Here is a 27776-nt window from a genome sequence, read left to right on the forward strand (position 1 = left end):
GTGCAGACAGGGCTCCCTTTCGAAAGGACCCCGCCTACTTCAAAGTCCCCTTATTCCCATCTGCTCATAGGAATAGGGGGACTCGAAGTAAGCGGGGTCCTTTCAAAAAGGAGCCCTGTCTGGACGAGCCGCGCAGCAGCGAGCCGCGTCAATTTCGAAGTGGCATGGCTGCCCGCATGCTAATGAAGCGCTGAATATGTATTTCAGTGCTTCATTAGTAAACTTTGAAACGGTCATTTGCATGGCCATTTCGAAGTTTTTGGCTAGTGTAGACATAGCCATTGAGTTATTGATTTTAAGATGAATCAAAATATGCCTGATTTAAACAGAAATCAGGGCATGCTCATGCAACCTTCTGTTCTGCACCAGTTTAAAATCAACTTAAAAGTCACATCTCCATTTAAACTTGTAAAACTTTGTTTACAAAAGGCCTCCAGAAAGAGTAAAATTATTGGGTGTTGGAACTTGCAGTTGACACCTCACTTTTGTCCCAGGCTTTCTGTGCACTCATGAAGAATGTCTTTCCTCCCTGAATTATCCCCAGCTGCACTGCTGCCCACCCCTCCACCCCTCAAGCCCTCTCACCAAATTTAAGTGTCTTAATCCCAGGCTAGCTGGCCTGGCTAGGGGTCAGAGCTCAGGTGTTATCGTGACCCGAGAGCGAGCAGCCATTCCACACGGCCCTTCCCAAGAGTCTGTGTCCTCACTGGTGCTGCACTAATGCCAGTGTCTCACCAGGACTTAGCAGTAAGGCCAGTCAGCCAAGTGCTGGTAGTCCTCCAGTGCCTTCCCACAATTCCCCTGGGTCCCCAGGACACAAAAGTTCTCCCACAATGCAGTCGGGAAGAATCAGAGCAGCTCCGCTTACTGCAGCACAAACCACTGAGGGATATGCCCCCAGAAGCCCTAGCAACCCTGGGGGAAGTAACAGCACCAGCTATGCCACCATGATGCAGCTATCACTTTGCAATGCAGCTGCCCTGCAGGGGCAGCCCAACCTCTTCTCAGCGGGGAGGGCTCACGTGAGAGAAACAGAGTTGGGAGGTGGGGGTCTGAAATGCTGGCTCTGCCCTTTCCCCAAACCCCTCCCCTTGGCCAGGCTGGAAGCTGGAGCTGGGCAATGCAGGACCACCACTGCACTGGCAGTTGTCATGGCACAGGTAGACACAGTGCTCTCTTCTACCCCACCCCCACCTCCTCTTCTTGCAGCTGCTTCTTGCCTTACGACTGTAGCTTGCCCTCAGCTCCCCACTGCCCTTCGATTCATAGCCCAAAGAGCTGTGTAGGCATGGGGGACTCAGCTCCAGGACCAGAAAGAGCCCATATCACTGGGAGCCCTGGATCCACCACCTTCCCTGGGTGGTTTGCCCTGACAGGTGAGAACATGGCCTGAGGGCTACCTTAGGCATCCCAGACCCCTGCCCAGGCTTACTTCTACACTGCTGCTGGTACTGGTGCAGCCTTTGGAGCTGGGCAGCTGGAGAGTGGCAGCTGCTGGCCAGGTACCCAGCTTGAAGGCAATGCTATCACCAGCAGCTGTGCAGAAGTATCTGTGTATGGTGTGTAAATGGAGACTAAGGCAAACTGTGGGGTGGCTATAGCTCTCCCCAAACCTCTTCAATACCACCCTGCACTTGGGTCCCAATCCCTTAAGTATACTCTGCATTGAAAGCATATGTCCAGCCATCATTGCACTGGCTGGCCTCCAAAAGAAGAGCTCTGAATTCTTTCACAACCATAAAAGCTTCCTGGTGAGAAAGAAGAATTGAACAAAGGTCTTCAGAACAAGAAAATAGCAGCATAGTGTACTTGTCACCTCTCTGAAGCTATGTCTTGGCTCTGCCCAAACTCTGGCTAATTAAAAAGGAAAGCCAACTTTTCATGGTCTTTGATGATGCCAAGAAAAATTGTGTGCTCATTCCTTCCATTTCTTTGATCAATAATAGACTAACCATAAACGGATAATGACTACCATATCCTGGAAAAGAGTCATTGCTATGTCTAGCAACTGCAACTGCTGCCATCATCTAACCTGCTCCCGAAATCTGCAGCAAGAACCTTTCTTAACCTGCTGGCCAGCTGGGGAAGTCCTGCTTTAGCGGGACTGAAATTGCTTCCAAAACCAAAGTGGGTCAAATTTACATTGATACAGAGAAATCAGTTGTATTGTCCCAGGACATTATTCCTAGGTACATTAACATCACTGTTTCTCATCCTAGTTGATATCAGGACTGGCTTGCTGCCTTCCTAAACTGAGTCAGAGAAACCTCAGTGATAGCAAAAGGAGGCTGCCACAGACCAGGAGTAAGTTGTTCAGAAATCCCATACCATATTCATCAGATCACTTCTGTGTCCTGTACAGTATTGAGAGAAAGGAACAGTGTCAAAAATGGGGAATAAACAGAAGTGAATGAGGTCATGAGATGGTCCTTGTCCTTCTCCATGCAGTCTCCTTTAAGACTGAAATCTACATTCTAGGGTTGCACTTTCATATCACCACTTACCCACCCTTGCTCTGCAATGAGCAATTGGTGGCTTTGGCAAGCTCAGTGCGCTGAAGAGGATGACAACGCTGGGACAGAGTGACTGTATGGTAGCGTATTTAAAAAAAAAAAATCGTGTTCCCAAGGAAGAAGCACCAGCCAAAGTTGTTTTGATTTAGTCCCAAAGAGAGTCAGGAAAAAGGAAGTTATGGGCCACTCACTCAACGTTACAATGTGAATGCTGAATGCCCTGGGGTATATATTGGATTGGACAGATTTCTGTTTATGTATTCCCTTTTTTTTTTTTTTTTTTTTTTTTTTTTAAAAAACACTAAATAAAAGCTATTAAAATATCCAGGAATAAAAAACGCTCAGCCATTTAGTGAGCTTTCTATGAAGCAAGAACCACATGTACAAATATAGCAGAAAGAAAAAATTGCACAAACAAGAAGTGTAATGAGTTACATTTATAACTTTAGACTGACCCCAACCTTAGGAATTACACTTCACATCACTTTGCATTATTTAGAAAGGCTTGCTAACATGCCCTGTAATTGCAGAGTAAGCATGATGCCATTGGCATGTGCATAAACCTCTCCTTTATAGAAAGCTCACTAATCATAGTGTCATCGTAAGAATAATAACTACTTTATACAGGAAGCAGAGATCACAAGGCCATGCAGCGATATGTACTTATACCCTATGGCGAGGACCAAGTATTGTAAGAGCTCCTACTGTGTAACATTAGTGGGGGGTGAGGGGGCGCAGCTAGCACTGGAGCGCCTTGCTGAGGAGATTTTTCCCACGGGTGTAACTGGTTCTAGAAGTCTCCGTGCTTAAGCCGGGCACTGACGAAATGGAGCTTTTGAAACAAAGTGGAGGCAGTATGGAGGAACGAGGAAAAATTAAGGCAGATGTAGCACAGGACTGGAAGCGTTTGCCTTTTTTTGGTAATAGCTGCTTGTCCACATAGATATGATGCAGATGGCTGTCTGAGGTTTGCTAATACCTGATATCCTGGATAACACAGTAGTCAACACAAATTGTTCTAGGCTACACGAGCTTCTCATGAAGCAGATGCATATCTGACATCAAGAACAGAAGTAGCCTGGAGGGGAGAAAAGAGACATTTGTTTAACTGTACACACACACACCCCCACACTTCATCTGAAGTGTAAGATACTGAAAGCAAAGAGAAAAGACAACTCAAATACAGCAAGTAGACAGCAGCATCCTGTGCTCTGAAATGAAACAGGACTCTCAGCAAATTGTAAATAAATCAAGCTAAGATCACCACTAATGCCACTTCATTGTCAGTGATGTCGCAGGAAGCATATGTTTCCAGGGAAAACCAAGGAAGGATGATGGCTTACTCACCCTTACATGTGTTGCACAAAAGCTCTGTGCCCCCCAGACCAGAGATTTTTCTTAGCAATGTCTGTCCGGTCTCTGCATGTGCACCTCCCTTCCTTCCTTTTCTTCTGCACCAATAGAACAAAGGGGGTTACCAGACCCTCTCATCATGTTTCTTCCCTACCAGCAGATCAAAATAAAGGGAAAACCTGGCAGCAAAGGGGGAAAGCAGACAGACTACATAGAAGACAACACAAACATGCCTTTAAGGATTCGGGTTACCAGAAGGCAACCAACCCATCCTTTGATGTGTAATGCATTTCAGGTGCTTCACAAGCCACACAGAATACTAGAACTGGAAGGGACTGCGAGAGGTCATCAAGTCCAGTCCTCTGCACTCAGGGCAGGACCAAACACCATCTGTATCATCCCTATTAGATATTTATCTCGCCTGTTTTTCGATATCTCCAATGATGGAGATTCTACAACCACGCTAAAACATTCATTCCACTGCTTCACCAGCACCTTTGAAGAAGACAGGTGGCTGGAACTTCACAACACAGACTGCAGAACACCCCTGACTAGAGGTGGTGTGAACAGAGCTCCAAGTTGCTGTTTGCAGATGTCAGACAAAGGGACATCGCTAGGAGAAGCTATCAATGCTGCCTGAGTAGAAAGCACTCTCACACACTGCACTGAGAAGACATTTATCTTGAAGCAGAATAGGATGCTCCCTGAAATCCATTTAATTCCAGGGAGGAAATGGTCTCTCCTTTAACACGCACTGTGTATTGCAAAGTGTGGGATAGTGGGTTTAAACCAGTGCTACATGTATCCCTGGGAGAACACAAAGGTCTTCCAGGGGGTATTCAATTTGTCTAGATGTGTGCCTAGTTTTACAACAGACTATGCAAAAAGCACTAGCAAAGTCAGTACAACCTGTAAATTTCCTACAAGACAAAAGGAGTGAGTGTATTTTTATGTCTGATTTTGTAAGCAAGTAGTTTTTAAGTGAAGTGAAACTTGGGGTATGCAAGACTCCTGAAGGGGGCTAAAGAAGCCTGGAAAGGTTGAGAATCACAGGTCTTGGCAACTTTAGAAAGGAGTTCATTCCTTGTAGTGATTCTTACATACATCCAGAGGCGCGTCACAGCAACCCTTCCCTGATGGGATTTGGTTTTTGGCTAAAACAAAAAAGTAGATGGGTGCTTTGTTTGATGGGGAAATCCAAAAGCACCTTAGCAATTAACTTCAGACTTCATTCTCCAGATACCTTGTATTAGTGGAATACTGTGGAGGGGAAAGGAGAAGTTAGTCAACCATGTCCCCTGTAATCTGTGCACATAGGCAGCTACCCACGAGAGAATCAGGTGCCACCCTGCTGATTAGCAGAGTCTCCGCTGCCGGCAGTACGTGTTTCTATTGGTGGTACACATCCACACGTGCATTGGTGCACAAACTGGATCCACCCACGGATGGAAAAAATTACAAGGAACACTGGTGGTCAGCCAGGAATGTGCCGACCCCTCTGACTCTTCTGGGCATCACTACGACCAAAAATGCAACCTTTATAAACAGGGTAGCAAAGAACTGTATCCGAGGGGCTCAGATGGCGACATAGTAAGAGGCACTAAAACAAGATCCAAGTCCCAGGCTGACCCAGGTCTCAGCCCTGGAGACAAAACTTGAACTACAGCCTCCAGGAAGCTGGTGGTGAGTGGGTCGGGTCATAAACAGCAGGTGTCTGCCAGTGGATGAAGTGACTGATGGTTGTCAGTTTTACTCCGGGAGAACTAAGACAGCCATGGACAAGAAGTCAGCCCAGTGTTCCTGGAATCTCTGCCTGTTCGGGCACAGTTCCTTGCCTGTCACAAAGCAAAATGGGAAAAACTATGATGTAATGTTTTCTCTTAGAACCCTATCAGCTGCTGGACAGGACTGCCTGGATGCAGGCGAACAGGCCATTTCTAACTGACATCCAAACAAATGCCACGCCCTTAAGTGGAAACATGGCTGGGTTGGGATGGACAAGTCTGCCCTTCATTCTGGGTTAATAGCCAACATATCAGGGAAGACAGAAGAGTTGGGCAAAGAGCTGAAAAGGAAGGGAAGGTATTAGAACAGTCAGGCCCAGCCCAGTGCTATGAGGATGCCTTACACCTGGCCTTGTCCAATCATTCTCTGTAAGTGAATGACTGCGTATTGCTCTCAGGGCCCTGACCATTTCATGGGAAAAACACATGGCCCAGATAGCCAATGCTGCAACTCCCTCCAGAGTGCAAGTCTCTGCCCTTGTTCACATGGGACATGGTTGTGGTAAGAGGTTCCATACTCAAAAGCCCTCTGGAAAGGGGAGTTCTGCAGCTCAGTCTTGCATTCTGTGGAGAAATGTCCACTGAGAGAACCCACTAGGTGTTGCTGATCTCTGCCAGTTGTGCAGCGGTCAGGATAATCTACCTGGCAAAGCACCAATTCCAACAGGCCATAGCCACCACAAAAAGTGGGGAAGTAGTACGTCTGCTGACTCAGGATGCTGCTGCCATGTTATCTGATGACACTGTTCTGAATTTTAGGCAGTGGATTAATTTGTTCAGTTCCCAAAGGCCCAGACTGGGTCTTTATCCCCCCTGTCATCTTGGTGAAGGGACAGTACTTCAAGGAGAATACCTTTCCATTTGCTGTTGGGAGATAATAGCTCCTTCAACTAAGACGTGCTAGAGCAATCTCTGCCTTCCATTTGTGAGGGCTCCCTGAGCAAAAAGGGGTAGGAGGGAAGAGAACTGGATGGAGTATGCCAAGAAGATTTCTGTCCCAAAGGACAGGGGGTGGGAACATTGGCCTCCAAAGACAGGGTGGTGGTGGGAACACAAAACAACCCCTTCCACCCTCCAGGAAGTTTGTATAGCTGCAGAGGGACTCCTGGTGGATATCTCTCAAAGTTCCTGTTAAAACACCAGTTTCAAAGTTGGCAGAGTCTGGGAAGTGAGAGACAACCTGGGGCATCCTTTTTATGCATTGTTTGACACTTGCACATCTTAGGCCATGAGCAGTAAGGAGGAAGTGGAGTAACAGTGATCTGCCAGCCCCTTCTGTTTCCCATAGTACAGAACCTGAGCAGAGCAGGTTGCATACATGGACCACACTGACATGGCTAGGGAAAAATCTCCACTTCGGGCAGCTTGTGCAACCTGACGGGCACTACATGTAGAGACAATCAAATGAGGAATCAAAACTTGGATAGTGGTTCTGGATGCACATACAGGGCAGGGGCAGAGAAGAGCCACAAAAGGTGAGGATATGGTTGAGATAGAGTCTGGAGGCAGAGACAAATGGGGCCTTTTGCTGAGCCAGACAACATTCTTGTACGTGCAATCACCGAGAGGAGCAGAGCCACAGACAGAGGCAAAGAGCTAAGAATCCCTTGATTGGGGTTGCCTCAGAAGTGCACTGCTATCCAGGCAAGAGGGTACAATCTCCTTTCTGCCCCATACAGAACGAACCTCTCTTGGCTCATAAACATATACAAAATGAGGATAAATTGATCCGACTCTTTTGGAAATTCAGCTTCAGAGCTGTACTGAGTTTCCTCTGACAGCAAGAAATACCATATGTTGACTACACATTCCATGAAGAAACAATTCTTCAGGTAGGTTCATGATACAACGCCACTGCATCCCACACTCTTGTATTGGGAGGGAGAGTAAAAAAGCAAGGATTTATCACTCCCTCCACAAGGTCAACACTTGTGCCCACTTCCAGCAACACACATCCAACAAACAAGCAGAAAGAGTGGAGTCTCTGGTTGGTGCATGGTGTACATGTGCTTTTATCACATGCCCTGTATTTCAGAAAATGATGATGACACAGAACTCTAATTTGTTCTTGGTCTGTGGTCAGTTACGAGCGTTGGCACATGAACGTGCCTTAAATGATAAATCAAAATGCAGGAAGCATCATTTGAAACCTCCTGATTCTGAAGCACCACTTGAGCATCTGCTATAGAAAAGGGTTCGTCAGCACTATAACTCATCTGGCACTAATTAAGCAAGTGGCAAACCAAGATCTGCATTTTCTGTGCAACTGTTTACCTGGTTCTCCTCCTGCCACCCTTCCAGCCAAGTTATCCTTTGTATCCTCAAACGTCCTTCTCCTGTGTCACCTAGACTTCAAGTTCTGACCCTGGAACCTCGGCACTGCTGTACTGAAACAACCCTATTCTTCATGGCAGTCCTTAATTTCAGTTCGGCTTGCTTGACTTAGAGATGCCCTGCTGCTGTCTCAGGGTCCAGTTTCCAGGCCCCTTGCTTCTTGTCACACCTTCCTGCCTTTACTGTTGTACCCCACCCATCCTCTCTCAGCATCAGCCTACTTCGGCACAATACTCCCATGTCCTTGATAAAAAAGTACAGTCCTCAACAGAAGTCACTCTTATGTCAGTTGTTTTGCACTTACATCACTGAAACATTGAGGAACATGACGTAAAAATTCCTCACACTTAATTCATTATGTCATCTAGCAAATGGAAAATTAGCACACCCTCCCAGCATCCTCTGCTACTCTCCTGTCTCTTACTGCACACAGGATAAAAATGGTTTTCAAATGTATTTTGGGTTAAGATCATGTCCTAAAATATTGTTTAAAAATGTTTTAAGTGTACAGCATGGTAAGTAAGCGATACCTTAGGATTTAGATGGTCACATAAGGACTAAAAGCATAATTTTGCCTATCCCCCTTTATTTACATTACTTTCTTATGGGGGGAAATTGGTTTGTCCCACAAAAGCTCATCAGTGAATAAATCATTGTTAGTCTTCAAAGTGCTAAATTTCTGCTGTTTTGCTTTGTTGGAGTACAGACTAACATGGCTACAACTCTGTCACTACATTCTGTTCCACTTGAAAAGAGAAGTTACTCACTGTAGTAACGGTGGTTCTTCGAGATGTGTCCCCATGGGTGCTCCACAATAGGCGTCGAGCTCGCTCGGCGCCGCAGATTGGAATTCTTCCAGCAGTTTCTCCTGGATCACGCATGCACCGGCATGCGCCACTCCCCTGCGCGCCCCTGGCCACCGCCAGTTCCTTGACCAACCGCCTCGAATGCTCCTGAAAAACACTAGACAGAGGTCCGAAGCAGGGAGGATGGGTGGGTGGTGGAGCACCCACGGGGACACATCTCGGAGAACCACCGTTACTACGGTGAGTAACTTCTCTTTCTTCATTGAGTGTCCCCGTGGGTGCTCCACAATAGGTGACTACCCAGCAGTAACCCAAGAAAGGAGGTGGGTAATCGGTTTATGTGCAGCTTGCCCCCGAAAGGACTGATGTCAACAGACGGGTATCCTCTTGGAATACCCGATGTAGGGCATAATGCTTGGCGAAGGTGTCGTAGGATGACTAGGTCGCCGCTCTACAGATGTCTTTCAAGGCGATGCCCTTGAAGGCTGTTGATGCTGCCACCGCCCTGGTGGAGTGAGCCCTAGGCGGGGCCAGCAAAGGAGTCTTTCGAAGCTCGTAGCACATTTTTATACAGGACACAATGTGCTTTGAAATTCTCTGTGAAGAGAGGCTTTCCCCTTTTGACCTGGGAGCAAGAGACACTAGAAGCCCGTCCGTTTTCCGGAAGGATTTAGTTCTGTCTATGTAGAAGGCCAACGCCCTCCTCACATCCAGGAGGTGTAGGCGTGCCTCTTTGCCAGAGCTGTGAGGTAAAATGAGGGTAAAACTATTGGTTTGTTAAGATGGAACTCTGAAGAAACTTTTGGAACAAAGGCTGGGTGCAGCCGTAAGGTTACCGCCTCCTTTGAGAATACTGTGCAGGGTGGCGTTGCCATAACTGCTGTGAGCTCACTGACCCTGCGAGCTGACACAATTGCAAGGAGGAAGGTTGTTTTTATCGTAAGGAGACGTAGAGGGACTGTGGCTAATGGTTCAAAAGGTGGACCCGTTAGCGTGCTGAGCACCAAGTCCAAGCTCCACAATGGTGGAAGCGGTTTCCGAGGGGGGTACAGGTTTACCAACCCCTTCAAGAACCTGGTAACTAAAGGATGGACGAATACCGTGGGCCCCTCCTCTGTATGCAGAAAGGCTGATATAGCGGCGAGGTGGATTTTTAGCAAGGATAAGGAAAGCCCGCCCCTCTTGAGGCCCAATAAGCATTCTAGTATTATCAGTATAGGAACGTCAAGGGGAGCTAACTGCTTGGCGGAACACCAGGCTGTGAATCGAGTCCATTTCTGTTTGTAAGTCTTCCTGGTGGAGGTCCTTCGGCTACATTCCAGGACTTGTTGTACTCCCTCCGTACATGTGCTTTCTAAGGAGCTGAGCCATGGATTAGCCATGCTTGTAGGCGCAGGCCCTGAGGGTGCAGGTGCACTACAGACCCCTGAGCCTGCGTGAGTAGGTCCAGAGCCACCGGTAGAGGGAGCGGTGGGCGGTCCGACATGCACAGAAGCAAGGGAATTCATTGCTGCCGATCCCACGTTGGGACTACTGGTATCATGCAAGCTCTCTCCTTTCTGGCTTTCTGCATGACCTTGTGGATAAGCACTGTAGGGGGGAAACGCGTAAAGTAGGGGGCCCTTCCATGAAATCATGAATGCGTCCCCCAGGGACCCCCGCCCCACTCCTGCCCTGGAGCAGTACTGGGGACACTTCTTGTTGTGCTGGGTGGCAAACAGATCGATCTGGGGGAACCCCCATGTATGAAAGATCAGTCGTAGCAGATCGGAGCAGATCTGCCACTCGTGCGTGAGTGCGAAGCGCCTGCTCAGCTGATCTGCTTTCACGTTGTGGGCGCCCGGCAAGTACGACGCTTTCAACGTTATGTTGTTGGCGATACACCAGTTCCACAGTCGGACTGCTTCCGCACACAGGGCACGGGATCGGGCTCCTCCTTGTCGATTTATGTAAAACATAGTAGAGGTATTGTCTGTATTGATCCCGACTACTTTGCCATATATGTGGTCTCGAAAATGTTTGCAGGCATTGAACACTGCTCTGAGCTCCAGTATGTTTATGTGCAGTGTCTGTTCCACAGGGGACCATAGCCCTTGCATCACCTTGTCGCCGATGTGTGCTTCCCATCCTGTGGGAGGCGTCAGTAGAAAGAAAAATAGAAATTTGTGGTTGGTGAAAAGGCACCCCTGCTAGCAGGTTCTTGGGGTTTACCCACCACGCCAGGGATCTGCGCACCTCTGTCGTGGGCGACACCACCCTGTGGACAGTGTGGGATGCCGGTTTGTAGACACTCGCCAGCCAATGCTGCAGGCTTCGCATGAGCAATCTGGCATTTTGTACCACAAACGTGGCTGCAGCCATGTGGGCCAGCAGCTATAAGCACATTAAGACCGGCACCGTGGGGCTGTATGTGATGACTTGCACCAGCGAACTGATGGCGCAGAAGCGGGTGTCGGGCAGGTACACCCTTGCTGTGATAGATTTTATGCGTGCCCCTATGAACTCTATGTCTTGTGTGGGGTCGGTCTTTGACTTCGCGAGGTTGATGGACTAGGCCCAGCGAAGAAAACGTGTCCGCTGTGACGCGGATCATGCATAGGATCTCTGCCTTCGAGGCCCCTTTCAGTAGGCAGTCGTCCAGGTATGGGAATATAAACACCCCCTGTCTGTGCAGGTAGGCTGACACCACTGCCAGGGTTTTGGTAAAGACTCTGGGGGCCGAGGAGAGGCCGAACGGAAGAACCCTGTACTGGAAGTGTTTCTTGCTGACCATGAAGCGGAGGAAGCGCCTGTGTGCTGGGTGGATCGTTATATGAAGTAAGCATCTTGTAAGTCGAGGGCTGCAAACCAATCTCCATCGTCCAGTACCGTGAGTATGGAGGCGACTGTAATCATCCGAAAACGCTGCTTGCGTAAGTAGCGGTTGAGGCCCTGAAGATCTAAGATGGGCCTCCAGCCTCCTGTTTTCTTCTCTGAGAGAAAGTAGCGTGAATAAAAACCTTTCCCCTGGAATTGTTCCGGCAGTCTTTCCACTGCCCCTATGAACATAAGGTGGTCCACCTCCTGCTTGAGCCTTGCCTCGTGGGTAGCGTCCCGGAGGTGAGGCCTGGAAGGAGGCTTCATTGGTGGGAGCGACTGGAAGGGGATCACGTAACCTGTGGCTATGATCTCCAGCACCCATTTGTCTGCGGTGATCTTTTGCCATTGGGAGTGAAACGGTCTGAGGCGATGATGGAATATGAGACGAGAGTGGCATTGCGCGATGGTAGTGATAGTGCAGCCCTCGACATGCCCGTCAAACTTGTTGCCTTTGGGCCTGTCCCAAGGGTGTACGGCTTTGTTGAGAACATCGTCTGGGAGTTCTGTACTGTTGCTGTTGTTGATGTCGCCCTTGGTCGTAGTCCCGTTGATACTGCACATGCTGTGGTTGGTATGGGTAACGTCTTTGCTGAGGGTAATATTTTTTCTTCCTATATGGAAGAGTATAAATACCCAGGGTTCTAAGTGTAGCTCTTGAGTCCTTACTAGAGTGGAGGACCGAGTCGGTTGAGTCTGCAAACAACTTGTGTGTCAAAGGGAAGATCCATGATCTTCGCCTGTAGGTCCCTCGGGATACCCGATGTCTGGAGCCAAGATTCTCTACATATGACCACTGCTGTAGCCGTTGAGCGTGCAGCCTCATCTGGCACATCCAGGGCAATCTGGACTCCTGTTCTCGAAGCTGCATAGCCCTCTTGCATAATTGCCTTTAACACCCGCTTCTTATCTTCCGGAAGTGAATCGATGAGAGAAGTAAGCCTGGAGTAATTATCAAAATTATGGTTCGCTAGGTGTGCCGCATAATTTGCCACTCTCAGTAGCAGGGTAGAAGAGGAATATACCTTCCTGCCAAACAGCTCTAGCTTCTTGGCATCTTTGTCTGATCCCCCCTGATTTGTACTGAGAAGTCTTTGACCTCTGCTGGGACGACTCGACCACCAAAGAATTTGGTTGTGGGTGACTGAAGAGGAACTCCATGCCCTTTGCCGGGACGAAGTACTTCTTATCCGCTCTCTTGTTCATAGGCAGAGCGGAGGCCGGAGTCTGCCATATGGTGGTGGCAGACTCCATAATGGCTTCTTCCAGCAGGATAGCAATTTTGGATGAAGCCGGGGGTCTCAAATTTTTCAGGAGTTTGTGATGTTTCTCCTGCACTTCTGCAGTTTGAATGCCTTGCATGAAAGCCACCCTTTTAAACAGCTCTTGGAACTGTTTCAGGTCATCCGGGTGAGCGACATCCCCGGAGGCCATGGCCTCACCTGGGGAGGATGAGGAGGAACCACTAGGATAAACCTCCTTTGAACTCTCAGGTTCCTGCGGCCGATGATACACCTGCTTGCTGGAGGATTGTGAAGGAAAGTCTCGGGGTTCTAAAATTAACTCCCCTTGAGATAACTGTTTCCATCCCTGATCGAGAGTGTCCACGGGGGTATTGGATGGCCGGGGGGGACCTGCCCCTGGGCGTAGGCCTGGGGTGCCTGTGTCCAGCATGATAAGAACGACCATGGCAGCACGGGCACGGGTCCGGGGATGGAGACCTGGACCACTCTCGGGGTGTGTACCCCCGATGTCTGGGAGAGCAAGACCTCCGCAATGACACAGATAGCAGTGAAACTGGTTTGTGGTAGTACTCCAGGGGATCCAATCCCAGAAAGGGTGAAGGTGGCCCAAGCCATGGTGACATTGGTTGGAGGAATGGGAAAGGAGGTTCTGGATAGGCTGGTGGAGACCTAGGCCTTCTGGGCGGCGTGTGTAGCACAGGGGGAGGGCTTGTCGTCAGTAGCAGCGCAGTCCTGTCCGGAGAAGGGCTGCGGTGCCAGGCTTTTGTTCTTGCCTTTCCCCTCCTCTGTGGGGCTGGTACTGGGCACTGTGGTACTGGCATTGGGGATCCTGGCCCCGCTGTCGGCGCCGCGCTCGGCCCGTTCAGCTGCGGTGCCACGCGGGTAACGTCCTCCGGTGCCTGCAGGCTCCGTGGCTGTTGGCCCTGCACCATTGGTGCCGCCTGCAGCCGTGCTGCCGGTTCCGGCACTTGCCTGGCCGACGCTCTAGGTGCCACACTTGCCGGCTGTTTTGTACACCGGAGGCTCAGCCTCTGCCACGTGCGCTGCCGCCCTGCCGCTTGCCTGAGTATGCGGCTGGGGGCTGTGTGCTCCGCCCGTCCCGCTCGCTGAAACCGCCGGCAAGCATCGAGCTGAGAGATTCCTCCGTTTCTGCACTGAGGGGGTCAGAGAAGCTGCCTTCCTCTTGTGGAACCCAGAGGGCCCTTCTGGTTGAGGCCTCTCCAGCAAGTCCGGCTGGAGGGCCTTCTCAAACAAGAGCATTTTAAGACGCATTTCTCTGTCTCTCCTGGCCCTGGCCATCAGCTTAGCACAGTGGGAACACTTCTGGGTAAAGTGTGATTCCCCCAGGCATCGGATACATTCACTGTGCCCACCGGAGGCCGGCATAGCTTCACGGCAAGACTCACACTTTTTAAAGCCTGAAGAGGCCATTGCGGTGAGTCTTTTACTGTTAATAGGGTACTTAGCACTTAACCCGTGCCTGTTTACCCGAATCGCGGACACCGGCCTGCAGGGCAGCGGGCGGCCTACTGGCCTTACGTCCACTCTTCTTCTCCTCCGCTCCAATCTCTCTTTTTATTTTTTTTTTTTTTTTTTATATTCTCTGTCCTCATTTTTTTTTTAAACCGGAAAAAAACAACAATTTACACGTAGAAACTCTATCTAATCTGACTCTGGCCGTAGCCTGAGCGGATTCCGTCTGCAGCCGATGGCGGTTGAGAAGGAACTGGCGGGGACCGGATCGCGCACGTGGCCAGGGGCGTGGAGGGGAGCGGCGTGCGCTGGCACATGCGCAATCCAGGAGAAACTGCTGGAAGAATTCCGATCTGCAGCGCCGGGCGAGCCCGACACCTATTGTGGAGCACCCACGGGGACACTCGATGAAGAATCACAACTTTATGGTCCCTATCCCCAACGAATGTCAAGGACCCCTAGGACCCCCTTCTCCATTCACTCCTCGCATCTGCTGAACACCTGCTCCATCTTAGCCTTGCTCTTACAACCCTCTTCTCCTGTCACTTCATTTCTCCCATCACTTCTCATTCCACTCAACCCTGTTCTGCACTAACCACCAACCCCAGATGGCCTTCTGGAGCCCTTGCATCTTCTCGAACTGAATCCAAGCTTTGGCTGTTGCTTCCCACTGCATATACTTCCTTTTGCATTTACCCATTCACTTCCAGGGTCAAGGGAGATTCCATCTTTTAAAAAGTTAATTTAGGAACAAAGGGTGTTATCATGGCCACAGATTAACTCCATGGGCTCAGGGAGAAAAAAAAAAGTGGTTTCAACAGTCAGTAGCACTGAGTAACACAGAGTAGCCCCTCATCCATGATGGGTAGAGTCACCTGACAAAAAGGTAACTGGTGCCTGGCTAGCTGACAAACAGGCTGAACCTCTCTAATCAGGAACTCATCAGGCAACATCTTTAATCTGGCTTAGTTTGCCAGATGACCATTTATGGGTTTGGCCAACTTTCCCATGGTCCCATAATGTCTGTTTACAGCCACCAGTCCTGGCTCTCAATGTTTTGTTGTGATTTAGCTGTATTTTACCCCAAGTATCTTCTAAGAACGCAGTAAACAATGGAAGTGTTGATAACACTACTAGACAAGACTGACCTCCCGGGGTCTGGCAAATTCTCTCACTTGGTATGGGTCAGGTCCCTGAGGGTACTGGACTAGAGAGATCCAAACTGTACATTATATTTGAAATACAATCTAGAGCTGAAGCAAAGGAACACCACTGGTACTGCTGGGGATGAAGAGGAGTGTGCGTGTGTGTGTGTGGTAATTTAATTACTTACCTTCCTTCAGGAAGGTTCTTTGCCAAGCTCTGGATATTTTTATTTAGGGATATGAATCAATTCACTCAAGGACATCTTAAGAAGTGGCATGAAATATCAGTAGGATTGATGCAGCTATGAAGTGTTCTTTGTGTACCTGAAGTTAGCTTCCACAGCACCAGCAGCTAACCAAGCATGGTAAGAGCAGCTGAGAAAAGCATAAGGAAGGAGTGACAAGGGATCCTAGGTGGACAGACCATTAGTTCAATAAGTGCTAAATTCTGCCATGGATCATGTGCACGAACATGCATCACCACTACAGGTATAGCTATGGCACGGCAGCTAGGCTGTTGTAACCCCATCACATAGACTGCCTACAGAACAAGGGAATTTTGCCATCGCTGAAGGAACTCTGCCTCCGAGTCATGGTAGGTGACTGACTGAAGCATTCTTCCACTGACCTGCATCTACAGCTGGACCTAGGTTGGTATAGCTACAGTGCTCAGGAATATGGTTGTTTCACACATCCAAAAGTGAGAGTTAAACATAGATCAAGACTAACGCTAGGATTTGACTACAGTACAAAGTTCTCTCATATGAATTAGCACTAGGTCAAAAAGAGCCCAAAATCCACCTCTTGTGCACACCAGTGTTGGGTTTCCTATTGCACGACTAATTTATAGTTCTTAAATGTGGTATTATTTGATTTAATATAAAGTACATGGTATTTTTAAGGGCACAGTTAAGAACCTAAGAACATAAGAATGGCCATACTGGGTCAGACCAAAGGTCCATCAAGCCCAGCATCCCATCTGCCGACAGTGGCCAATGCCAGGTGCCCCAGAGAAGGAGAACAGAAGACAAGTGATTTATCTCCTGCCATCCATCTCCTGCCATTGTTATGAAGGCTAGGGCACCATACTTTATCCCTGGCTAATAGCCATTTATGGACCTGACCTGCAAAAATTTATCAAGCTCTTTTTTAAACCCTAATAGAGTCCTGGCCTTCACAGCCTCCTCGGGCAAGGAGTTCCACAGGTTGACTGTGCGCTGTGTGAAGAAAAATTTCCTTTTATTAGTTTTGAACCTACTACCCATCAATTTCATTTGGTGTCCCCTAGTTCTTGTATTATGGGAAAAGGTAAATAATTTTTCTATATTCACTTTCTCCACACCATTTATGATTTTATATACCTCTATCATATCGCCCCTCAATCGCCTCTTTTCCAAAGAGTTTGTGGAGAAATATTATCAAGAGACAGATGGAACCATCCCAATGCACCCGAACGCTCAGAAATTCCATAAAGTCACCAGGGGTCCTGCAGAGAGCGGCTGCAGGATCAAGCCCCAAACTCGCAGTTTTCACAATGTTATTTACACAGCCCCCCCAAGCACACACAAAAATAAGGTTTCAGTCTTACAAATCTACACCCCGAGTCTAAAAAAACCAAACCCTAGACTAGGATCTGAGGAATGAAGTCCAGCTGAGGCATCCAACTTGAGCTACAGAAAGGAAATGAAGGCAAGAGGGTATAAGTGACAGTCCTAGATATAGCCAAATGCTGCAAATCAGAAGGTCTTACCACCTTAAGTTACACCAGGATTTCCCAATACTGTCATTGGGAACTGCACACACGGAGAAATCTGCTCATACACTTTATTTCATACAACACACAAAGTAAGATGGTTGAATGCTGTGAAAAACAGCTGTGACAATTTTGAGTTCATTTATGTATTTGAACCTAAAAGCCACCAGCATTTTATAGTCCAAACTTTTGGTCACAGATTTACCTCATTTTCCTCTTCTGACATTTTAGTGGAATTATCAGGTGACTTTATTGGCTTCTGATTATTAGGTCCATTTGTCTCCTCTTTGCCATGTTCCGCCTCCCACTCCTGTAGAACTTCATCGATGTTGAAACGACGTCGGTAACTTACAAAGAAGTGTTTCACTTGCACCACTGATTTATTTCCAATCACATCAGAGATTGCCTGGAAGTCTCGGCCATACTTTCTGATTGCTGAAAATGGAAGAAGTAAAATAATATTAACTGTGACAACAGCCAGAGATGGGCATAAGCCACAATATAAGGACCTAAGGCTGAATCCCCCTCAACATTTAGGCCTATCTGTAGTCACGCCACTATGAAAGGTGTTATAAAGTTGGAAGTGGGAGAAAGCATTTCTAGTTTGGCTCATCCTACATGACTCTTCTTTATATATGTAAGTCTGCCTCTTTCTGTCTCCGCTCCCAACTGTTCCTCCTACCTAACTTGCTAACACCAAACCTACCTATAAAAGAGTGTCACTGTCTAGAAGCAGATGAGTGATCTGTTTGCCCAAATGAACGCTGCATGCCCTGTATCGCAAAGAGGAAAAAGAGTGGGAGGTATTTTTGTTAACCCCTCTTTCTTTGGCAACACTATAAATCACATCCAGATTTTTCATTAGCTACTGAAGGAAAAATCCCAGCACACAGTAGGGTTCAATTTTACTTCGCTTGCTGAAGTAGGAAAGATTTATAGTTCCATACCTTGCACAGCAAGAAGCTGCTCATCTGTGGTCCAACGTGCATTAAATTTCTGAACGACCTAGGTGTCATAAATAAAGGAATTAGTTTCCTTAAGCAATGGACTTCTACTCATATATGACTTTGTAAATGCTTGTATGAAACCAGCAATGAACTAATTGTGAGAGCCTTCAAATACAGTATTTTTCTTCCTATTAAAATATTGCATTATTCGTTTTAGCAACAAAGGAAATGAAATCAGGTAACTGAAATAAATTGATTCCATAGCTAGCTGTTAACGCCCACAGCCTGAGCACAGGACTGAGTTAGGAGTTCCTCCTCTACCTCATTGGCATTTCCCCACAACTCCCTCTGGGATCTCACTCAAGTTTCTTACAGCCTGATTATTACAGGTGCCAACTACAGGTTGAACCTATCTAATCCAGAACTCTTCCATCTGACAACATCTGGCATGATTTTAGTTAGCTGGATGACCACTTAGCATGGTTATGGCCAAGCTTCCTGTGGTCTCAAAGCTTGTTTACAGCCACTAATCTTGGCTCTCTGTGCTGTTATTTAGCTCTAAATTACCCTTAAATGCCTGCTAAGAGCCCAGTAAGCAGTGGAAGGATTGGTAATGTGCTAGACAGCATTGACCTTCTGCGGACCGGCAAATTCTCTCCTTTGGCACTGGCCAGGTCCTAAGAGTGCTGGACTAGAGAGGTTCAGCCTGTACCCAAATCCCCATGAACTCTTATAGGAATTCAAAGTTCTCAGTAGTTCTGTCAGCTTATTAACCTTTCTGGCCTGTCCCCCAATCTGTGGAATGGGCTAATAATTAGCTCTCTTAGAAGGGTGTAATGACAAACGCTCTGAAAAGAGTATGACGAGTGCTGAGTGCTACATATTACCAGCAATCTACAGGCTTACATCTGAGATAAGTTTTACAATCAGCCAAATACAGATTGAAGGCTGCTGTTACTCTCTTCCACCCTCTCCTCCTGCAAAAGGCCAATTACCATTAGATTAATTTCTGGGTTAGCTGGCAGTAGACAGAATGATTGTATCTACATAGTGCCAGCTCTGACATTTAAGCAAGCATTAACACTTGCTATTGGGAAATGAAAAGGGATGCGCACACAGCAATAGGTGAACCAGCATACCTCTGGAAGTCTGTATTGTTCTATGCCACCTTCAAGTTTTTCTTTGAGAGAGCTATTCGTCTGCTTGATATTTTGTATCTGGAGGAAAAAGAGGGAGAAGGGGAAGAGTAGTGACTTTCACTAAGGATGAAAATGTCTCAGCAAGCCCTGTATCAGCAGCCCTTGTGAACATCCTGTCTGCTTGACTTTGAAGTTTTCCTGCATCCTCTCTTTACCCAAAGTACAAGGAACATGTGGAATGATTAACTCCTCCATTTCAACAGCAAGCTCTTTGGGGCAGGGTCGGTTTCTTATTCTATACTTATACCGTGCCCATCAAAGTTAACAATGTCCATAGCAGTTCAGAGACAAACCTGAACCAGCTCTAAATTCTGAAACCAGAGAAAATTCAGATCTAGGACATAGGCAAAGGGACTAAACCCATCCATTCATTCACCCATCTCTCTTGGCTATTAGATCCACTAGAAATGCAGAAATATGTTGGGAAGCTTACATGGGGCCTGCCAGAGGAAGCACATGTCAAACCACAACAGAACCTCAGGTTTTGCATTTTGAGTTGATGCCAAAAAACTTACAAAAGGTGAAGGTCCAACTTGAATTAAAAAAAAAAAAAAAACTACACACACACACTGCACAGAGTGAAGAATTCCGTGTTTGGCCATTGCAGACTTCAGTTCTTCATGGCTTCCTGTTTGCCTGCACGAAGTGTGATGGGGAGGCTGGGGGCTTGGGAGATGTAACTGGGCTGTTGGAGATGCCAGAGAACAGAGCTGTAACCTGAAGTGGAGAGTGGCTCTGGCTATTCCAAAGGTGGCACAAGAAAAAGTGTAAAGACAGCTAAATATGGTTGCTGCAAAGCAGTAACTGCTGGAAAATAGTGTACACCATGCAAAGAAAAATTCAAGTTAAAAAAATGGGCAACACCAGGTTACAAGACAGACAAAATGCTGAAACTTTCTGGATCAAAATGAATTATTTCCTGCTGCTCTGTAACTACGAAACTAGATTTAAACAGTACTGGGCTAATTCATTTTGGTAGGCTGGCATCTTGCTAATTAAGTCACATCCTGCTATAAGCCATCACCGCCAAACTATAAATCCCCAGTAACAACCCCAAGTGGAGACTGACAGCAGCACCTTTAAAAATATCAGATGCCAAATCTACTCTTGAGCTGTCTTTGGAGCAGTTTGTACCTGTCGCTTGATTGAGACCAATTCCATATCCAGTTGTCTGAGCACCGTCGTAGCAGCAGTGGCGTTGGCGGAAACAGCCTCTACGTCCTCTTGAGAAAGGAACATTCCTTTGGGAGGTTTCCTTTTTGCTCTGTTTTTGGCCTGCGTACTGTGCTTCTCTTTTTTCACTGGTGGCACTGTCTCAGCTGGTGGCACCTGGGAAGCAGATGACATTCTATACAAACTGTTCTTAAAAAAAAAAAAAAAAAGGGGGGGTGTGTGCGGAAAATCCCACTCTCTCTCTCTCAATGAGACCGAAGTCACTGGGGTTAGGCTGATTAGCCACATAAGTGCCTTTGATAATTACACCTCACCCATCATTTCTCACAGAAAACAGCGTAAATTGCAAAGTAGCAGGAATTAAATCCTCTGTGTGATATCATGCAATGGGTCATGGTGATCAAAGAAGTGATGCCACATTATTCTTTTCTACACACTAAGTAGAAAGAATTCTGTTGCCTTTTTAAATTGACTTCCATTTCTTGTACACGTGTCTAATAATCAGTTCAACGTTTTTGGCAAGTTGTTAACTAACACCCCCTTACTTCCTGCCCATCCAAGCAAGGCCTCAATGTCAGTTCAATTCATTCCAAAAAGAAATTGAATTTGATGGGGTGAGTGGGTGAACACAACATAGGAAATTGCTCCAAACACACTTATGAGCCAGAGACAAAAAAAACCACACACACACACACAACCTAATTTAAGACTGAACACAAGGGTTGAAGTGTCTGCAAAGTAATCCTTAAAAAACAGTAATGAAAGGAATTGTTACTCACTTCATTCTAGGTAGGACAGGACTGACAAACAAGTTTCATTAGAAATAACTGAATTTCTCAATCAGGCAAAACTAACTAGAAAAATCTCTTTTCTTGGAAGAGGGAAGTAGTGTGGTAGAACGGGGAAGGAGATACACAGCAATCCCTTGAAACGCGCAGTTTTGAGATGCGCTTAACTCACATTATTGCGAGTTAAGCGCAACTCAAAATCCCGCTCTCCCCTGGCCCTGGCTCAACCCCTCCAGCCCCGCGTGGCCCCGGTTCAAAGCCTCTGCAGCCCCAGCTAGCACCCCCCACAACCAACAGGCAGCTCTGGCTCACCCACCCCTCCCACAGCTCCAGCTCAACTCCACCCCACCAGCCCTAACCCACCCCAGGCTTAAGCCTGGTCTTGGGTTGGGGGCACAGCAGGGGGGACAGAGGGGTTAACACTCTCCAACTGCCCCCCACCCCAGGGCTTACCTTTCAAAAGGAGCTCCAGGTGCTCCTGCTGCTTTCCTGGCCCACACTGCAACAGGAAAAAAGCCGCCCCCTCCTCGACTTAAGTGAAATTTGAGTTACGTGAGGGTGCGTGGGAACAGAACCCTCTCATAACTCAAGGGACTACTGCATTTTATAAAACAGCCTCACACCTACAAAAAGAATTAATTGCCAAGCCAATCAATCTATTTTGACCCCAAAAGCTATAAATATTTCCTTCCTGTGTCTATAAACAGATATCTTCTGGTGCATCACCCATTTTTCTAATCATTTCAGCAGTTTGTTACATGGAAAGGTTGTTACTCTCCCCTTCTCCCTCCTGATTCCCCCCCTCCCCACCCCCGACCACCAAAAACAAGAAGCTCATTTGCATCTCTTTAATATCACTTCCAAAAAGACTGGATGTTAACTTGTAATAAAAATCCCCACCTTACGATTAAAGTTGTTGTACTGTTCCAGCCCCTATACAAAGGCCACAAACTAAAAAATGAAAACAGAAGAGGCCCCAAATCTGCATTCTTGTACTTTCTCATCAGCAAGTTAAAATACAGCATAAAAGCTTGGTTAGTGACACTATCACTGTAATTTGGGAAGAAAATTTCCTCACTTTATGCAGTGTTCATCTGCTGGTTAAAAACAATTAAAATACTAAACACACACACATGCATGCACTAAAGCCTTGATATCAGTCCAGCCCTAACCACTAATTCAGCCCAGATGCAAGAAGCTATTCTGCTTAGGAAGTCTTCCTACAAGATTTTTCCTTGTACAAGGGAGATGGGAAAACAGCAGAAACACACTGGAATAGCCAAACCAACGTAACGATGGACTGGGGAGGCCAAATTTTGCCTTCAGCTTGAGAAGTGAGAGCTTTGATAAGTCAACTGGAATTGATGTGAATTAGAGGTTTCTGATTAGGGAGTATTTCATCCACACACACAAATTCACAGGCTGGTGAACGAATCCAGTACAATGTACTCAAGCTACAAGAAAACACCCAGTTCCCACAGTGTGAATATCGCACAAGGCTGAACAAACATATATTCCTTTGTAAGTATGAACAACTTTAGACTGTAGTTTTACAGAGTTCACAGAATACATAGCTGCTTTGTTATGGACAAGAAGTCAGAGCTCTGTCAGAATTAGCTTCTCATAAAGCCTGCACAATATACAAAGGGTCTCAATGTGCATGGAATTGAGAATTTAAATAGCCAACCTATTTTGGAGAAGTTGCTTTGCTGGCCCTAGGTATGTTTTTGTAGAATTAAATCCACTTAAAAAACCCACAGTACATAATCTGGACATTAATATGGGACTGGCAGTGCTTCTGTAGTGTCTCAGATGTACAAGGCCACACACAGATAGAAGACAAGGTCTCCATACCAAAGTTGATAATTTACATTTAAGAAATAAAGATATCTCATATCACTTAGAAAGCAAAGACAAGATGACATTAACTGACTCCAGGAAAGGGGAGATAAAGATATTTTCCGTAACTGTGTGAAGGAGTTACGAATATGAGAAAGCCCCAATCATTTCACAGTTCAACCGAAAATGAAAGAAAATAGAATAAGGAAGCTCCCCAACTCCTTCTGAAAAACAAAACTGAGACCAAGAGTTTTTGAGGAACCCCCCCACCAACCTCCTCCCCAAGTTGTATGGGTCAGAGAAATCCTGATATTGCCTAAGAAGTCATACAGAAAACACCAAATCTCTTGAGCGAACAGGCATTTTTTGGTTTGGTTTTGGGAATCAGGTGCTTTATTGTCATTATAAACCTGAACAGCTCACTGCAGAAATGCAATGCAGAAGAACAAAAAGATATCCACCTTCTGGACTGCTCTCCCTCTGAGTACTTTGGATTCAATAAACTCTTAGGCTTGAGTGCTGCAATACCAAACCTAATTAACACTGCACAGGCTATGCAGATTGTACAGGAGAATAAAATGAAACTGGCAGTCACTTTCCAAGTGACAAGCCCTCCAAAGGCTGTTTGTCACTGCACACACAGTGTGGGGGGGGGGGGGGGGGGGGGGAAGAGTGGTAGCACAGATTACCTGAATTACAAAGTGAGAAATAAATAGGGCATGTAATCCCACATAAAACACTTTACTACAAAAGGGACCTGAAGTCAAAAATTGTGACCATCTGTTTCCGTCCAAAACACATGCAGATACAAGTAAACTTTGACTTCCAGTACGCAAAGCTAGAGCTATAGATTATAGGCAAACAGTAGGAAGCCAATGCTTTTAGACAGGCGAGTAGAATACGTAAAAGCTTGCTTTTAGAATCAGTTTCTAGGAGGAAATTTCAGTTTGAAATCTTAAAAAAAAAAATATAACACCCCTTATACCTTATTTTTATGACTAGACAATACTGAAGACTCAAACAGCAGAAAATGGAAAGGAGAGGTGGTTAAGGAAGCTTATCCACTAGTTATGTGTGATGAAGTTATGATTATGCAGAGTCTCAGTCCTTTTACAGTTAAAGTGAAAATGAGAGACTAAGATCGCTCCCCAATGGTGTGCAAAAATGATTAACTGGGTAACTTAAGATGTATATTTAGTCACTGCCACAGTCAACTACCAAAACACATGCCTTTTGCATGCAACTTGGCACTAGCTATACTGGGACGATCGCCTGAGAGAGCAGTTTTTAAAAAGATTTTATTGCAACGAGAGAATTTTGTCCACATAAGTGTAGACAAAATCATGTAACTATGTTCAGAGGATCAGATTTCACACTTTATAACAAGACTGATTTAGCAGTGACATTAACTATACACAAAAATCTATAGCTTTTTGTTTTGCTCAGCCTCAGTTAACAGGTCTATTAAAACTAACATCTTTTCAATCCCTGTTTAGAAGTATTCGTTACAAAACCAAAACTCTTGTCAAGGTATTTTTCCCAATGTTAACACTGAGGTAAGGCCACCAGCTGTGATAGTTCAAAGTCTTGCCTTTTATTCTTTACACTCTGCTTTGTTACCACAGCCCTCTCCCCATGACAGTCAAAGCTTGTAACAGTTTGGAGGTAGACACCTGGCACATTTGTTTTGAAAAAACAAAGAATGCCACAGACTTTGAAGATGCAATACAAGTCAGTCAAATTTAAAGTACAACAAATAAACTCATTTGCTTTAACCGGAATTCCCCATCTCTGAAATTATATTTCTTAAATGTTATTTCTTATTCTTAAAGTTTGGATCACACAGCTGGCAGCTGCAAAGAACCACATTTACTTCAGTAAGATGTGTGGGGGTGTTAGGATTGGCGCGCTCACACACACACACACACACACGCGCACAGAGTTACCTACTTACCACAAGCCCTAGGGCAGCTAGAGTGAGTTTTACTGCATACTGCAGTGCCTCCCTTTGGGCCAGTATGGTTTGAAGTCCCTCAGTCCTAATATGTACTATTTCTGAAGGAAACAGAAATGACCCATGCCAAGAGCAGTTTGTGCAGTTCTACTGATGTCAGCAGACTTATCCCATTGGTGAATCAGGCTCCCAGCACCTAATCACATAAAAGTCCTAAAACTGTGGGACATACAAACTTGACAACAACAACAACAAAGTTTTCCAGGAAATGACCATTTTTCAGTTCACATCCCTCCCTGTTCCTGTGGAAGTCAATGCAATGTCATCACTTCAACACACTCAAGACGACGCCCCTTCTGGCTGGATAAAACTGATACAAAAATTGCCCACAAGGAATGAGAGCTTAGTTTCACTCCAGCCTTAAGTCTTGATTACAGTGTTATTTTTATGGGGCGGTGGGGCAGCAGAAGAAATCTTATTAGTTCACTTAATCCCTTAACGCTTTATTTCAATAAAATAAGTAGGATCAAAAGAACTAGCACATAGCAGTTAGCGTATGTTCCAGCCTCAGTTACAGGTTACAGCTTAAAACATAGAAACCATTTTCTCCCTTAAAACTCTCTCATCAACCATAGGCTCAGCACCTATTGGTGTACAAATGCCTGCTTCAATATTTCCTTCTATCTTTCCATGTCCAGTGTGGAGTGGCTTAGTTTCTGTAGACTAGCTCCACGCCAATCTACTATATCATCTACCCTTTCTCTGTAGGGTCTGCCTCTCCTATTCAAATCATCGATTATGCCAAATACCAGACTCTTGACTTTTCACTCATCATTCAGTCTGTAGATATGCCTGAATAGCTGCAACTTCCATTGCATAACCCTCTGCAGTAGGCTCTCTTTCAGCTGTATCTTCCTATGTAATTCCTCACTGGTGACCTCCTGTATCCATCCTATTCTCAGTATCTTTCTGTAACAATTCCTCTTGAATGCCAATATCCTTCCTTTCAAATCTTTAGTTATCACCAATCTCACATCCATAGAAGATGCCGCTGAATACACACGTTTTCAAGATGCTCAGCTTCATTCCTTCCTTCCTTCCTTCATTCACTGCAGTATGGGAAGGTGGAGGGCAGCCATCTGTGGGGAAGGAACAAGTTCTGAGCTATCTAGAAAAACTAGATGTACACAAATCCATGGGTCTGGATTTAATGCACCTGATGGTACTGAGGGAATTGGCAGATGTCATTACTGAACCTTTGGCCATTATCTTTGAAGACTCTTGGAGATCGGGGGAGATACTGGATGATTGGAAAAAGGCAAACGTAGTGCCCATCTTTAAAAAAATGAAAGGACAATCCAGAGAACTATAGAGCGGTCAGCCTTACCTCAGTCCCAGGGGTGGGGGAGGGGAGAGAATGGAGGGGATCCTCAAAGAATTCATTTTGGAGCACTTGGAAGAGGGGAAAGTGATCAAAAGTAGCCAACACTAATTCACCAGGGGCAAGTCCTGCCTGACTAATCTGATTAGCTTCTATGATGAGGTAACAGGCTCTGTGGACATGGTGAAGGTCAGTGGATGCGATAATACCTTGACTTCAGCAAAGCTTTTGATCTGGTCTCCCACAACATTCTTGTCCATAAGTTAAGGAAGTATGGATTGGATCCTTGGACTACAAGATGGATAGAAAGCTAGCTTGATGGTCAGGCCCAACAGGTAGCGGTAAATAGCTCAATATCTAGATGGCGGTCAGTTTCAAGCAGAGTGCCACAAGGCTCGGTTCTGGGGCCAATGTTGTTCAACATCTTTATTAATAACCTGGATGAGACACTGGATTGCACCCTCAGCAAGTTTGCAGCTCACATTAAGGTAGGGGGAGAGGTAGATACGCTGGAGGGTAAAGAGAGAATCCAGAGTGACCTGGATAAATTGGAGGACTGGGCCAAAAGAAATCTGATGTGGTTCAACAAGGAGAAGTGCAGAATCCTGCACCTGGAGCTGAAGAATCCCAAGCATTGTTATAGGCTGGGGACCGACTGGCTCAGCAGCAGTACGACGGAAAGAGACCTTGGGGTTATGGTGGATGAAAAGACTGGATATGAGTAAACAGTGTGCACTTGTAGCCAAAAAGGCTAACGGCATACTAGGGTGCATTACAAGGGGCATTTTGAACAAATCTAGAGAAGTAGCTGTTCCCCTCTATTCGGCACTGGTGAGGCTGCATCTGGAATAGTGTGTCCAGTTTTGGGCCCCCCAGTGTAAAAAGGATATGGATGTGCTGAAGCAGGTTCAGCTGAGGGCAACAAAAATGATTAAGGGGCTGGAGCACAAGACCTATGAGGATAAGATGAGGAATTTGGGCTTGTTTAGTTTACAGAAGAGAAGACTTAGAGGTGATTTAATAGCAGCCTTCAACTTCCTGAAGGGGAGCTCTGAAGAGGAGGGTAAGAAACTGTTCTCAGTGGAATCAGATGGCAGAACAAGGAGTAACGGCCTAAAGTTGAAGAGGGAGAGGTGTAGTTTATACATTAGGAAAAACTACTTCACCAGGAGGTGGTGAAGCATTGCAATGTGTTGCCTAGAGAGGTGGTGGATTCTCCATCCCTCGAGGTTTA

General features: G+C 46.3%; 1 protein-coding gene across 1 annotated transcript in view; it reads right to left on the reverse strand.

The window, feature by feature from the left end:
• Positions 1-232: 232 nt before the first annotated feature.
• The window catches only part of RCOR1 (REST corepressor 1), a 119556-nt gene continuing 92012 nt past the window's right edge, over positions 233-27776 (reverse strand). The window contains exons 8-12 of the mRNA XM_074998707.1: positions 20542-20736; positions 19348-19425; positions 18209-18266; positions 17467-17696; positions 233-3591 (exon numbers count right to left, since the gene is read on the reverse strand). Of these exons, the coding sequence (XP_074854808.1) occupies positions 3550-3591; positions 17467-17696; positions 18209-18266; positions 19348-19425; positions 20542-20736 (603 nt within the window). The 3' untranslated portion in view covers positions 233-3549. The remainder of the gene's footprint in view (positions 3592-17466; positions 17697-18208; positions 18267-19347; positions 19426-20541; positions 20737-27776) is intronic.

The sequence above is a fragment of the Carettochelys insculpta genome, chromosome 6 (genome assembly GCF_033958435.1).
Source record: "Carettochelys insculpta isolate YL-2023 chromosome 6, ASM3395843v1, whole genome shotgun sequence".
Classification (NCBI taxonomy): domain Eukaryota; kingdom Metazoa; phylum Chordata; order Testudines; family Carettochelyidae; genus Carettochelys; species Carettochelys insculpta.